Genomic DNA, 15,820 nt, shown 5'->3' on the forward strand with positions numbered 1-15,820 from the left:
CGCTGGCGCCACTGCTGCCACCTCCGGCTTCCTCTGGCAGCGCTGAGGAAGTCTTACAAGAGAGGGGCTGCCCGCCTGCTGCCACCCGTCTCCTCACAACACGCCCCTGAGGGGGAAAAGGGAGAGCGGAAACGCGGCAGCTCATGCGCGCGCTCTCTCGAGGCAGAGGACCCTGAGCCGCTGCTTCCCTTCTGAGCTGGGCGAGCGTGAAACCCGGGAAATTTAAGGGACATCATCAATCCGGGACAGCAGCGGGAAACGACGCTGGGATAAGGGAGTTTCCCGCCAAATAAGGGACGGTTGACAGCTATGGCCAGAACATGGGAGGGTCTGGAAGGTTTTCCTTTGATGTTTTTAACCATGCTGGCCAAGGCACTGTTCAGCCTTTGCCCACCAAACCTGAACAACACCAAGCTTGCTATTCACACTATGACGTTCTGCTGCCATGTGTGGCTGGTATTCAAGACAAGCGTCTGATAGACCTTATCGATTCTCTTGATGCCATTTTTCATTCCCAACTTTCCACGGTGCAGTAACATCATGCTGCAACATGGACTGGGCTCGAGATAAACACAAGGCCAGTCATCACAGTATGCTGCTCAGCTAAGAACTCAGGTTAGTAACATATAACAGGGCAGGTAGCAACTTTTCCAGATAACGTGCATTGCATTTCTCGACTCGTTTCAGGCCATCAAGATCTACCCTAATGAGACATATGGTTAATCACTCTGGGATACGGGGTTCTGGCCTGGGTAGGCCTTCGGTCTGAACCAGAAAGGCTCTTAGGCTCTTAAAACAGGGATAGTCAATGTGATGCCCTCCAGATCTTGTTGGACTCCAACTTCCATCAGACCCTGCCTGTAAGGTCAATGGCGATGGATGATGGGAGTTTCAGTCCAAAAACATCAGGAGGGCTACTCTATCTTCAAACACAAGACTAGCATAGAGCAGTGCCTCCTCGCTCTGAAGATTCCCTCTTGGAAAACTAAGTGCATGCATTTCTCCCAAACTCCAGGATCACCCTGGAGGTTAAGGACCCCTGGATGGTTAAGTCCAGTCAAAGGCGACTATGGGGTTGCAGCGCTTATTTCGCTTTCAGGCCAAGGGAGCCGGCGTCTGTCCACAGACAGCTTTCTGGGTCATGTGGCCAGCAGGACTAAACCGATTCTGGCGCAACAGAACACTGTGACGTAAGTTAGAGCGCATGGAAACGGTGTTTACCTTCCCATCGCAGCGGTACCTATTTATCTACGTGCTTTTGCACTGCTAGGTTGGCAGGAGCTGGGATAGAGCAACAGGAGCTCACCCCATTACGGGGATTCGAACCGCCGACCTTCTGATCGGCAAGCCCAAGAGGCTCAGTGGTTTAGACCACAGCGCCACCCCACGCCCCTTATCACCCTATTAAGGTGTTTCCCACCAGGAAAGTTGACTGGTAACCCTAGGAATTTTTCCTTCTTCTGTGGCACGTATTTGTTTTCTCTGATGCATCTCCAGTCCATTGGAGGCTAGAGGAAGGCGGGTGATCCCAGGGGACGGGGCGTAAGTTGTGAGGAAAGAATGACCTTGCCTTGGCTCACACGCTTGACTTTAGCCTTCACTATAAATATGTGGTTCAAGGGGAAATCCAACAATTCTAAGGGAAAAAAATATTTAGCATGACTGCCAATAAGAAGCAAAATGATACTTGCTCTGCTCAACAGTACACAAAGCACTTTAACGGAGGGTGAGGCAATCCTGCAAATCAGCCTGGTGGTGGTGAGTGCTATTTTATGAAAATGAAGCATTTTGGTAAAAGCACACCAAAACCACCTTTGCTCTTTATAGTGCTGCATCAGTGATTTATGACACATAAGTAGAAGCGACTGAAACCTTTCTAGAAAGGTTTATTGGAAGTGACTTTTTCTAAAATCATCTCCCCACCCTGTGCCTTCCTATCCTTTCTCGACAACACACACAACCTCTGATCTTACGCTCTCCTGCAGAAAGCTCACTCCGGAGGAGTTTGAATGTTTGCAAACATTCTGACAGGCAGAAAATAGGTTGAACCTCGGGTCCACACACCATCTGGCCATTTTAAACATGGGATTTAAAGTATTTTAGAGACTGCAATTGCCTTCAGTTATATGATTATATAATAAACATAATGTAATATAATAAACAGTTTTACTGATTCATTCTTTGTGTTCAATAAATTTTAAAAGACTGTTTAAAAGGTAAAGGACCCCTGACAGCTAAGTCCAGTCGCAGACGACTCTGGGGTTGCGGCACTCATCTCGCTTTACAGGCCGAGGGAGCCGGCGTTTGTCCGCAGACAGTTTTTCCGGGTCATGTGGCCAGCAGGAATAAGCCACTTCTGGCGAACCAGAACAGCGCACAGAAATGCCGTTTATCTTCCCGCCGGAGTGGTACCTATTTACCTACTTGCATTTTTGGTGTGCTTTCGAACTGCTAGGTTGGCAGGAGCTGGGACCGAGAAATGGGAGCTCACCCTGTCGCCGGGGATTCGAACCGCTGACCTTCTGATTGGCAAGCCCAAGGGGTTCAGTGGTATAGACAACAGCGCCACCCGTTTGGCAAATAGTTAATATCACATTTGTAACCCTGTTCTTCCTCTGAGAATCCCATGGCAGCATACCTGGGACTATCATGTTGTGTCCTCATGAGAGCATTGGGAATGGAACGGAATCCAGAATCTGTCCAGTCCAAGGACAGCAGAAACATTCTTCACACTTGAGCAGGCTGGAGCAAGCCAGCTTAGAGGTTCCTTGTATGCATTCTAAGTGGCTCAAATACTGAAGAGAAACATGTATGTAAGGAAATGGCTTGAATTTACGTTTGAGGGAAACACTGTTTGAAACAGCCAGCTCTGCCAGGTCTGGGTGCTAATGTTATTTGGTCCCAACATCTCACAGGAGACAAGAGAACAAACCAAGGTGTCAGCCACAAATTTGGAGGGATTTTATGGGTGTAAAAAACAAGTTACTCTGACCAAGATTTGACAGCCCCCACCACAAAAAAATAAAAATAAAATACACTTACTCTCTTTCTTTCTCGGTCAGTTTATCGTTAATATTATCTTTGATTGCAGACCTGGAGCCCTTGTGAATTATTGGATACCTGAGTGGCACTTGCAGGAAGAAGGAAATCATGGAGACCAGATGAGCAGTGTAGCCCAAAGCGACAGCATTGCTGCCATCGTCCTTTGCTGTAAAGGAGAGCAAGCACACAGTTCAGAGTCACTTTACCCTATTAAGGTCCAAACAGTGGCTCAATGCCATGCTTTGAATTGGCTATTTCTTACTGCACAAAGCTCTTCAACTCTGTTGTGGGTTTTTTAACTGGGGCACGGCAAGTTAACACTGCAGGGGGGGAAATGAGCCGATAGACATGGGGCTGGACTGGATGATCCTTGGGGATTCCTTCCATTTCAATGATTCTATGGGGAGGGGTCAACCCTATGGAGGGTTGTGTTGTTTCCCGGACCCTCCTAGACACCTCTTGATTCTGTGCCAAAGATGGTCACACCCAATCTCTTCTGATACCGTATTTTCCGACACTAATAATAATAATAATAATAATAATAATAATAATAATAAATTTTATTTATACCCCACCCTCCCCGGCCAGAGCCGGGCTCAGGGTGGCTAACACCAGTAAAATTACAGTAAAAACATAACGGGGGGGGGCAAACAATTTAAAATACAGGTTAAAATGTAATTTAAAATGCAGCCCCATTTTAAAAGTAGCCCATAGATCAAAACCATAAGGGGAGGGAAACATAAGGGTCAGACTGAGTCCGAACCAAAGGCCAGGTGGAAAAGCTCTGTCTTGCAGGCCCTGTGGAAAGATGTCAAGTCCTGCAGGGCCCCTGTCTCTGGTGATAGAGCATTCCACCAAGTCGGGGCCAGTACTGAAAAGGCCCTGGCCCTAGTTGAGACCAATCTAGCCTCCTTGTAACTTGGGACCTCCAAAGTGTTGTCATTTGTGGAACTTAAGGTCCTCCGCGGGGCATACCAGGAGAGGCGGTCCTGTAGTTACGTGGGTCCTAGGCTGCATCTGTCACCAATTGGAAGTTTCCCCCACTTCCTACCTAACCGACTCTTCCCCATCAGCTTGAAGTCCTCACTCTGACCTCAACCCTTATGTCTGAACTCCGCTGTGGGAGAGGAGAGACTACCCCTTTCGGCCCACACTTCAGAATCCACCTTTCCTGAGAGAATATATCCTGCTCTCCCACTCCTTCCCATTAGGGCACATGAGCTAACTATCCTGGCTTACAGATGTTCTCATCTCCTATGCATTTGCTGTGTTGTTGTTTTTTAAAAAGAGCTTCTGCTTCTCCATTTTTTTAGGCTTTCTGAGAATCAGTCACACCCGGCTTCCATGAACTCATGCCAAGCTTTTGGTAAGCGGAGACAAGACATCCAAACTCAGGGGGGGTGGGGGGGTAGAGAGATTGCTCCCTTTATGTAAAATGAGGGAGGGGAAAACATGTATTTCATTACAGCAAACTATTTCGGTGTCACGGATTAACCCCATCTTCTCCTGCCTGAATTTAAATTTCCACAACCTGTCTGGCGTTAAACTTCCAGGAAATCATACGAAAGGCACTCTTTTCAATGCAACCTGCCAATTTCGTTTCACCACATTCAATTTTCAGCTATGCCGTGGGGGGCGGCTCACCTAATTCTATGTGACAAGTTTGCTGAGAAGTGTAATCACTTCTCGGGCACTAGCCAGCTGTGACAACCTAAATAATGGGCTGTTAAAAAGTTCTCGACACAAGGGGAGCCGTTGGACAGGATTGTAATAGAGCAAGGAATAGTATTTATTTACGAAGATTTTAAATTGGTGCATAAGATACCCCCTGATTAGACATCTGGGTGCACATTAGCATTTAACCTTTATTAAGGTCAGAGAAGAGCCATATCACACGATAGGTTTGGTAGATGTTTGACACACCGCTAACTCAGAATTCAATCATCTAAACCTTGGGTAGGCAAACTAAGGCTCGGGGGCCGGATCCGACCCAATCACCTTCTCTATCCGGCCCACGGATGGTCCAGGAATCAGCATGTTTTTACACAAGTAGAATGTGTCATTTTATTTAAAATGCATCTCTGGGTTATTTGTGGGGCATAGGAATTCATTCTCCCCCCCCCAAAAAAAAAAATAGTCCGGACCCCCACAAGATCTGAGGAACAGTGGACCAGCCGAAAAAGTTTGCTGACCCCTGATCTAAACTGATGCTCAATCTATACCGTGGATAAGAAAAATGACTTCTATGTGACAAGGGAGAGAAGTTTTAGGGGGGAAATCATTACTATTCTTTCTTTTGCAATGCCATGAAGGTTCATATGGAAATCTGGGCTAGTAAGAAATGCTGCCAAGTAGCAACAATGATGGGCTTGCAAAATAGGGCAAACTACTACAAGAAATCAAAGTGAGTCACTATTTACCGTATTTTTCGCTCTATAAGACGTACCAGGCCACATGATGCATCTAGTTTTTGGAAGAGGAAAACAAGAAAAAAAAATATTCTGAATCTCAGAAGCCAGAACAGCAAGAGGGATCGCTGTGCAGTGAAAGCAGCAATCCCTTTTGCTGTTCTGGCTTTTGGGATAGCTGCGCAGCCTGCATTCACTCCATAAGACGCACAAACATTTCCCCTTACTCTTTAGGAGGGAAAAAGTGAGTCTTATAGAGCAAAAAATACGGTAAATTTTTTTTCTTAAAATATGGGTGCCCATCATGGAGCTGTTAGGAACATTCGTTTGAAAACTGTCTCCTGAGAAACAATGGAATCACCCCCCCCAACTGAAATTTGCTGTCTGGGGTTCTCTTCTGGCATGCCTGCACAGGGCAATTAGGTATCAAAAGCAAGCAGGTAAATAGCCAATTACCTTGAAAGTCTTCAGAATTGGGCAACTTGACTCCACAAATAAAATAATCCTTTTGATCATTCTGTGGATTTAATAGCAGAAAGTGAGGTTGGAAGGGTGCCCATGCGAGAATAAAAAACCCGAAATGTAAACAACAGAATCAAAACCTGAGCATGTAATGGAAGCAGGCAGGTCTTCGAATATGTGCCATGAACGTTTAGTGGGAAAGCGAGTCAGAAGAAATCAAAAGCCACGTTTCACTTTAGCATTCCTGATTTGACAGCAGCCGGCACCGCTCTGCGTTTTGCTTGTTGCCTTCGTTACTTATATAAAAGGTAAAGGGACCCCTGACCATTAGGTCCAGTCGTGACCGACTCTGGGGTTGCGGCGCTCATCTTGCTTTATTGGCCGAGGGAGTTGGTGTTTGTCCGCAGACAGCTTCTGGGTCATGTGGCCAGCATGACTTAGCTGCTTCTGGAGAACCAGAGCAACGCACGGAAACGCCGTTTACCTTCCCGCCGGAGCGGTACCTATTTATCTACTTGCACTTTGATGTGCTTTCGAACTGCTAGCTTGGCAGGAGCTGGGACCGAGGAACGGGAGCTCACCCTGTTGCAGGGATTTGAACCGCCAACCTTCTGATCAGCAAGTCCTAGGCTCTGTGGTTTAACCCACAGCGCCACCAGCATCCCTATTACTTATATAGATGCCCCCATAAACACGCTCCTGGCCTTTGCTTCTGAGAACTGAAGGTGGGCCTACAGGAGAATCCTAGTGCAGAATATTTTAAGGGACCTATCCTATGTCCCCAGAGTCACTCAACAGGGGGTGATTGCTACATCGTGCCATACCCTTAACAGAGGGATCATTGATCTCAGGGTCCTCAGTACGTCTGCTTCAGCAGGCAGCAGTTCCCCAGTGCATTGAGCACAGTTCTTTTCCAGCCCTGTGATCAAAGTTCTTTTTATCTGGAGATGGTGGAGGCTGAAGCTGGAGCCTTGCACATGCTATAGGTAGGGGCCTATCTATAGGAGACTACAATATCTTTGGTTTGACATGGCGACGGTTCCACAAATGAATGTGGTATCCCGACTACAGCTTCCGAAGCTGGCGTTACTGGAGAATGCGAAACTCACCAGATCAATAGGGTAAATATAGGAAAGCTCTGAAAGTAATTGCCTGCATCTGATGGTCAGCTGTGCATTGGTCTTCAAGAATTGCTCTCTGATGAAAAAGACAAAAATTGAATGAATACCTGAAGGGTCAACACACATTGCTCCCAATGCCTCACAATAGTTTTAATTATGTTTAACATTCACAGTACTGCCAGATTATAGTGCAATATATACACGACTAAAAAGGAGAGCCACCTTTAATAAAAGTGCAAGATACATTGGCACAATTAAGAGAAAAATGACCGGTGTTTGTTTCAGCAACTCCTCCAGCTGAAACGAAATCCCCTTCCTTTGTATCTACTTTCTCCTAGACAAGAGGAGGCAGAGGAACTAATTGCTGCTGAAAGGTCACACAACCAGGGTGTTTTTTCAGAGTGAATGAGCTTGCAGCAGTGTCACCCATTGGGACCAGAGAATCATCTTAAGGCCACTAGACCGGGTGAGATCTCTGACTTAACAGGTTTGAGAACAGCAAACAGATTGACTCTTTACAAGTTTCCCCCAGGGAGCGGACTCGCAGACAGAACTATAGAATCCAGAGGAGATTCCTGGTCGGTGGCAGCAACTGCTAGGCCCCTCTGTCAGTCATGAGAACTCGTCAGCAAGACACTTCTGTGTTTGTGTGTATGCACGAGACACATACCGTATTTTTCGCTCTACAAGACGCACATTTTCCCCTCCAAAAATTAAGGGGAAATGTGTGTGCGTCTTATGGCGCAAATGCAGGCTCCTTGGCTTCAGCGATAGCAACACAAAGCCTCTGAAGCACAGTGGGAGCACTCCCGCCGTGCTCCGGAAGCTTCACGTTGCTTTCGCTGAAACCTGGAGAGCAAGAGGGGTTGGTGCGCACTGACCCCTTTCGCTCTCCAGGCTTTAAGGATAGCCGCCTGAAGCCTCTGGAGCACGGTGGGAGCTCCCGCTGCACTCTGGAGGCTTCGGGTTCCTTTCGCTGAAGCCTGGAGAGCAAGACTCTCCTGGCTTCTGCGAAAGGAACCCAAAGCCTCCGGAGTGCAGTGGGAACACCCACCAAGCTCCAGGGCTTCGGGTTCCTTAAACTGAAGAGTATGTGCCCCTTCAGCTAAGGCGCTGCACCCCTTCAGCTAAGCGGGAGGAGAAATGGAAGGGGCGCCGCGCAGAGAGGGGGAGAATTCTTTTTTTCTTGTTCTCCGCCTCTAAAACAAGGTGCGTCCTATGGTCAGGTGCGTCCTATAGAGTGAAAAATACGGTACATGGGCAAAGAAGAATTAGTGAATCTGTCAGCTCATTTGCTTCACCTCCTCCAATCACCATTCCAACTACTGAATCCGCAAAATGTCCAGTCTTTGGCCCCACAGCTCCCAATATGTAGTGTCATAACCAACAAGTACAAACTGAACAGGGTAATGTTCAACCCAGGATTCATGGGTACAGGTTTGGATTGACCATGGACTGCTCCTAAGGTGTGGGGTCTTATTACTGCACTCCATCCTTTGAGACTTATCGAATCTGCGGAATTCCTGAATTCTCTGGGATAATGCTCCAGTTAGCGTGAAGAAAATGGCAGTGCTGTTATGGAAGCATTCCTCAGGTCTGTCAATCGTGACGCCTGCCTGCTCTCAATGGGGCAGTATTCCCCATGAAAGAGCAAGGACATTCCATGTTATTACTGGAGGGCCAAAGAGCCTCCATGGCAAGGAATGTCTATGCCTAGCTACAATCTGTTCACTGCTAGTACTGGTGTGCATGGGACCCAATACTTGTGAAGAGCTGCTTTTCCAGTACCTTGCAACCCACAGTTTCCTATCAGGGGGAGAGACCACACTTGCTGAAGTGGCCAGAAGGATGGTGACAAGAAACAGGGCATTCTCTGTGGCGGTGCCCCTTCCAGGAGAAGTCAAACACTCCCCCAGACTGCCGTATTCTGGCAGAATGTTAAACCCTTTTTATTTGCCTAGGCCTTTGAGAGCTACGTTTGCTGCTGCTATTTGCAGTGAAGGTACAAGCAGCTGTTTTTTTAAAATGTTCTTTTCAGTGATGTTTGAACCCTTATTGTGTATAGCATTTTTATGTTGTTGGCTCCCTTTCGGACGGAAGCGCAGGGTAGAAATCCAACAAACGAAAGACAAGGTCAGCATTTCACTACTACAACCAATCCAACTACTACAACAAAAAAGACAAACTCCTTTTACCTCTTAGCGGTGCATTCTTTTCTCAACTCTTGCAAGGGTTCTTTGTCCAGTCGGAGCTTCTGATATTCTTCCTCAAACGCATTTCCTACCAGGGACATTTTTGGAAGAAAGTATCTGATTGGTTTTTGTGTGTTTCAGCACTAAATACTGGCAACAATCGCAACACTATTTTTGGAGTATTTACAAAGAAAGCAATACTATGAAATATGGTTTTAAGGAATGCCTCTTGTTGCCAAACACCTTAGAACCATCTCTATTGCCACAAGTGTGAACCCATCTTTTGGAGAACACCTAAATGCATCACTAAGGAGCTAAAGCCAGGACGCTATGCAAGCTTTTTGCTAGTTTCTGTGATCTCTCCTAATTGCACCATTGGTGTGCTCTTGGATATCTTCCTTCTTCGGAGCTCACAAATCAACAGAAGACCTCACAGGTACCTTAAGACAACTGGTTGGAAAGACTTGCAGCTCTAAAACGAAGAACTGCATCACAGTGGCAGCTTGCCAAAGGGGGGAGCCACTGCCCTGCCCTCCCTGTGCTACAGCACCACCACTGCAGATGGCTATCAAGGGAGCAAACAAGAGGCCAATGGAGTCCCACCTCACGCTGCAAAGCTGTTTCTCAATAGGAGTAACCCATTGCTCGGCTACAGATCAAGCTCCTCTGATGGCTCATGCTTCTTTGATCACCTACTTTTCACGGGAAGGCATCTGCTAAATTGGTTGTACGTGCAGTATAGAGTTATAATATATAAATGAAATGTAAATTCACACTTACCTCTGTCAAATAGCGCACTTTGTTCCTTATGTAGCAAGGCAACTTCTCGGCCCAGGGCTTTCTTCTGCCTTTCCAGCTCATTCCGAAGCACCAAAATCTTCAACTGTAAGCACTCACTCTCTTTTTTCTATTAAACAAATTAATAAGAGGGCTGCTCGTCAAATATGTTGACACAGAGGCTGGATGGCCATCTGTCATGTATGAGCTAGATGAGATTCCTGCATTGCAGGGGGTTGAAACAGATGACCGTCGGGGTCCCTTCCAAATCTACAATTCTAGGATTCTGGTTTGACTGTTGCACTGAACACAACATGATAGGCTCAGAAAAGTTTGAGGATTGAGAGAGCCATTTGGGAAGAGATCAGAGCAAATTCTTGAGAGGCTCTCTTGAAAGCACCCATGCAAAGCCAAAGTCACCCGACTTGGACTACAAGATGTCAAGGCCTGGGAGCAGCAGAGCCTCCTGCAATGCAATAGCTATCAAGGCTTGTAATAATCTCATGATGGAAGGACACAGGGATCATAAAGCCTGTCTAGCCCCTCAATTATGTCATCGTCCAGTACAGGCATCCCCAATCTTCGGCCCTCCAGATGTTTTGGACTACAATTCCCATCATCCCTGACCACTGGTCCTGTTAGCTAGGGATCATGGGAGTTGAAGGCCAAAACATCTGGAGGGCTGCAGGTTGAGGGTGCCTGGTCCAGTAAATAAAATAATAATAATAATAATAATAATAATAATAATAATCAACCCCCTTTTCATTCATACAGACCATAGAGAGCTGAATTATTTTATTATCTGCTGCCATGCCTTTTTAACCTGAATTAAACATTAAGATTGCAACTTAATGTGATTTTAACTGGGCATTGTTATTTGATTGTTACAATATTGCTGTTTTAATTATTTTATTGTAAGTCGCCCTGGGCATCCCACATGGAAAGGCAGGAAGACAAGTTGAAAAATAAATAAATGCAGTCCCTGAAAGGGCTGCACTGGGAGCCTCAGGGGGGTTAAGAAAATCCCAGGGCTCCCCAACGGAGAGCTCAATGCACGACATGCTAAAGCTGCTGCACACTCACACCTGCAATTTGGGCACTCCCGCAGAGCGGTCTTCATTAATGACAAAACTCTAGGCAAGGTCTGAGATCTCTGCCTCTTGCTGCATTTTGCAACCTCTGCAACTAAATTTTCTCCCAGTGCAGCCTGAGCAAAGTATGAGGCTTTTGCAGTCCACAAATCTCTTCAGAGATTAAGCTATCAATATCCTTTCCCTCCCTGCTTGTACAAAGGCAGAATGCCTGACTTGTTCCCATTCCAAGCAGCTCACAAGCCAACATAAAGATGACAGGCTTCACTTTACCTTGGGGACCGAAGCGAACATGGAGAAGAGTTCTTTAAAGTGATAAGGAAATGTGGCTTTTGTTATGTTATTTGTAGATTTGATTTATGGGCTTATCGTGAATATGCATCTATGCTCTGTGCCCAAGTTGCACGTAAACCCAGTGGAGAAGGCTTGATTGCCTCAACACAAGGCACTGGGGCTGAAGGAAGAAAATTAGTTCAGTGCTGAAAGAGGCACACAACGGTACAGTAATCCTCTGGCTAGAGAGATAGCAGAACTCCCCACGTTCCTCATCATTTAAAGCCAGCTTTATGAAGGACTTCAATTTTCCATTATGTGTCAAGCCTTCCAGACTCGTTGGAGAACCTCACCGAAATAAAATGCAGGACTCCCCAAACCAAGCATATAAAATGCAGGACTCCCCGAACCAAGCATAACATCATGAAGAGAATGGGATACAAGCAGATTGGCTTCTTAAAATTGATACGAGGCACCAGGTGCCTGCCAGGCTGTGCCAATATAAATTTCCAAATTAAGTTACTAGCTATACTGGTCCCCATTCTAGACCATGCTGAGCCCTTTGACATTAGTCGGCGCCAACAGATTGCTTTGTTCCAAATTCTTCTTTTAAAAACAAAACAAAAAACGGAGCCTAAGTTGACAATTAAAATGTTTGTCACTGTGCCCAAGAAGTCATTACATGCATTTTGCTCATCCTCAAAAGCTTGGAGTCTCAGCAAGCTCAGCTATTACACTCGGCCCAAACAATTACAAGGTTCACCACACTTTCCACTGGTAGCTCATTAATCCCAATCTGTAAGAGTTTGTTTTTCCTGGCAGCCACTTTTTGCTCATTCGCCACAGAGCCAGCGTTGATGCTTTACAACTGCAGAGCATTAGGAGGCCTATTAATTTGGTTTTTCCCTCTCAGCAATTTAGGCTTAATCCAATACATCAAGACGTTGGGGCCTTCCAGACAAATATTTCCATTTAATAATAAAAAGGGGGTTGAGTTACACGCAAGAGTGACAGTGCTTGAGAAAGTCCATACATCTGTAATTATTACGCGAAGGCATCGAGTGATTTCTCCTGCACGTGAAAAACTTGTCGCTGCAGATCAAATCACGCCTAACTATCAGGGAAGAGATTGTCTGCACAAAGTGTGAGAAAACTGGTTGAGCATCGCTGTACTCCACAGACTAGGATTCCCCAAACCTTTTACTGTTCGCATTTCCTAACTTTTGTAAATATATTCCTGAATTTCATTGGTTACAGGTTTGTAACTTTGCATGTTTTCCCCCACTCAAGCCAGGCACCTCAAATTCCATGATATTCGGGTGATAATCAAGACCTAAATACAGAAATAAATAAATGGTTGGCTTCAAATTGCGAATAAGGGACATAGGATGATCCGCGGTGGGGTTCTGTCCACCCGATCATACTTACATTAGCTGAGACCTAGGCACAGAAAGAGCCTGCGCCCTAACAACTGCTCACACCTCTCTAACAAGGTGCTCCCTTCAGATTTTGAAAGCCCTCTGATTACATGTGCCCACCAATGTTTTACTCAGGGCATTTGAAATAAAGTGAGAGAAACAAATACATCCTGGAAACCTACCAGCTCCTTGCTCGTCGACGTAAGCCTCAGTTTCTCTTCAATCTCCCTTCCTATTTTCTGAACAGTTACCTGAGTCTGTTTAATTGCACACTGGGCCCGGTGGAGCCTGCGAACAAACAAACACACACAGAAGAGTTAAAACAGCCTTTGGAAATAAACTACGCTGCATTGAACATGCTGGAAGCTACTTTCTGAATGCTTCTCTCGACTGTCTTTGCTTTAAAATGATGCTGATAGTGTGTTTTTAAATTGCTGTAACCCTCCCTCCTTTTGGAGAAGGGTGGGTGATAAATAGACTATATAACTAATAATAACAATTCCCGTTGGTATCGACAGAGTATCAACACAGCAAAGGAATGGGGTGAACTGGGATTCAAATGGGTCCGTGCTCACTGTACTAAGCTCCTGCTTGGAAAATGGGTGTGAATTCACCCACAGGGTTTCAGCTCAAGTTTAATGGCCCTCAACCAGCTCATCACAGAAGCCAGACCTTGGTCCATGCCCGATTCAGAAGTTATGCAGAGCTAGAGCTGCGTGTCTTCAGCATACTGGAGACATTTTGCTCTGAATCCTCTAGTGCAGGCATGGCCAAACTTGGCCCTCCAGATGTTTTGGGACTACAACTCCCATCATCCCTGACCGCTGGTCCTGTTAGCTAGGGATGATGAGAGTTGTAGTCCCAAAACAGCTGGAGGGCCAAGTTTGGCCATGCCTGCTCTAATGAGTGCTCCCAATGGCTTCATTTGGGGGTTATTGGGTTGTTGTTTTTATTTCGATTATGTATTTTGTGGTTTTATATTTTGATTTTATTTGGTGAACTGCCCTGAGACCTCCGGGTATAGGGCAGTATATAAATTCTATCAATCAATCAATAGTAATTGAATAGCGTTGAGGACAAAATTGTGCCCCATGGCACATCATAGCACAAATGTCAGGAGGTCAAGGGGTTTCTCCGCAATGCTACTCTCTAAAAGTGCCCCTGACACCCATCCCAAAGAGTTGTTCCAGATATGGAAAGCTGGATCCTAAACAGGCAACACTTCATACTTCTGTCTCATGGGGGGGAGAGAAAGAAGAAAGAAAGAAAGAAAGAAAGAAAGAAAGAAAGAAAGAAAGAAAGAAGCAAGCCACTGGTTTCAATTACAATTTCAAATTGGGCAAAGTTTTAAGCTTGGTCTACACATGGAAGAGAATGAGGCAGTAGAGCAGGCTTCCTCAAACTCGGCCCTCCAGGTGTTTTTGGCCTACAACTCCCATGATCCCTAGCTAGCAGGACCAGTGGTCAGGGATGATGGGAACTAAAGTCTCAAAACATCTGGAGGGCCAAGTTTGAGGAAGCCTGCAGTAGAGAATGGTCTACATCACTTCTGGCTGCAGGTGGGAGAAACCATTTTTGAGTGCTCCCTTGCACAGACTCCTTGCAAGGGAAAGGGGAAAACTAAAGGATCATGTACAGTGATGGCACTGTATTAAAACAGAAATAATGAGCAAATATTTGAAGGAGGAAGATAGAAGGAACATGAAATGTTTTAAATTCCAATTTTGATATTGAAATAAAAAGGTAAAGGACCCCTGACAGTAAAGTCCAGTCTCAGACAACTCTGAGGTTGCGGCGTTCATCTCACTTTCAGGCCGAGGGAGCCGGCGTTTGTCCACAGACAGTTTTTCCGGGTCATGTGGCCAGCAGGATTAAGCCGCTTCTGGCACAACGGAACACCGAAACCAGAGCAGTGCACAGAAACGCTGTTTATCTTCCCACCTATTTATCTACTTGCACTTTGTGCTTTCGAACTGCTAGGTTGGCAGGAGCTGGGACCGAGCAACGGGAGCTCACCCCGTCACGGGGATTCGAACAGCCGACCTTCCGATCAGCAAGCCCAAGAGGCTCAGTGGTTTACTTTCCAAAGGGCAGCAGCAACAGTTACCAGAAGTGTTTTAATATGCCGTAAGTTTCAGTCACTCCCCAAACCCAAGCTATTTGATGCAAGGCAGACACTCTCTGCTAGAAAAGACTTCTCCCGGGTGACACACACGGGGAGAGGCTTCAAATCTGGGATGCCCAGCCCTGCAGCACTAATTCAAACCTCATTCCTTACACTACACAGAAGTGCATGCCCTGCAGTTTAAGAGCACAGAAACAGGTTGAAGTTAGCAGAAGATGATTTATGATACAACATCTCCCTACTGTTTCCTGAACACATTTTGGTTCTTTTAGGAAATGAGTTGTTGATGTTTTTTAAAGAATGATCCAAAAATGTAGCAATTTTAGAGGCATTAGAGCTACCTCCACGACTGACATATTTGAGGGCATTTTCCACTGGAGGCCAGTCTGGCAGGTCAGCCTGCAGGGCGCTTTTGGCCTTCCCGTGCAACACAGCTCATTTGCTTGATCCATTGAGGCAGGCTGTTATTTATAATGCAAAAGAGCACTTGAGCTGTGCAGGGCGCTTCAGAAACCTCATTTCATTTGTCTTCAGCGACCTGGGAGGTGGGTCAATATCATTTCCATTTTACATGTGGGGAACTTACTGAGACAGAGGTTTTGCTCGAGGTAACTCAAGTTCACAGCTGAGCTGAAACTTGAACCCAAGTCTCCAAAGTCTGCACCCAAAATTCTACACCCAGGACCACCTTAGTGCCCTCCTTCCCACTTGCTCTTTCCTTGTTGCAGCCTATAAAAAAAATCCACATGTGAATTGAACATGCCACTTCCTTCAAAAGTACAGCGGCTGAACTAGAATCAAGGCTTAACCATTGTAAAACCTGTTAGTAAATTAAGGGTTGGATTTTGAGCTGGAAAACTGGAGTCCAAACCCCATTTACACCCCCAGTATTCACTGGGTAGTATTGGTAT

The 15,820-nt window shown here is 45.9% G+C and overlaps 1 protein-coding gene across 1 annotated transcript in view; it reads right to left on the reverse strand.

Moving 5' to 3' along the window:
• UVRAG (UV radiation resistance associated) overlaps positions 1-15,820 on the reverse strand; it is an 87,336-nt gene that overhangs the window by 35,071 nt on the left and 36,445 nt on the right. The window contains exons 7-12 of the mRNA XM_083736688.1: positions 12,967-13,072; positions 10,006-10,132; positions 9,229-9,313; positions 7,022-7,109; positions 5,907-5,967; positions 3,043-3,208 (exon numbers count right to left, since the gene is read on the reverse strand). Coding sequence (XP_083592814.1) covers positions 3,043-3,208; positions 5,907-5,967; positions 7,022-7,109; positions 9,229-9,313; positions 10,006-10,132; positions 12,967-13,072 — 633 coding nt within the window. The remainder of the gene's footprint in view (positions 1-3,042; positions 3,209-5,906; positions 5,968-7,021; positions 7,110-9,228; positions 9,314-10,005; positions 10,133-12,966; positions 13,073-15,820) is intronic.

The sequence above is a fragment of the Podarcis gaigeae genome (assembly GCF_964106915.1).
Source record: "Podarcis gaigeae genome assembly, chromosome: 4".
NCBI classification, from domain to species: Eukaryota; Metazoa; Chordata; class Lepidosauria; order Squamata; family Lacertidae; genus Podarcis; species Podarcis gaigeae.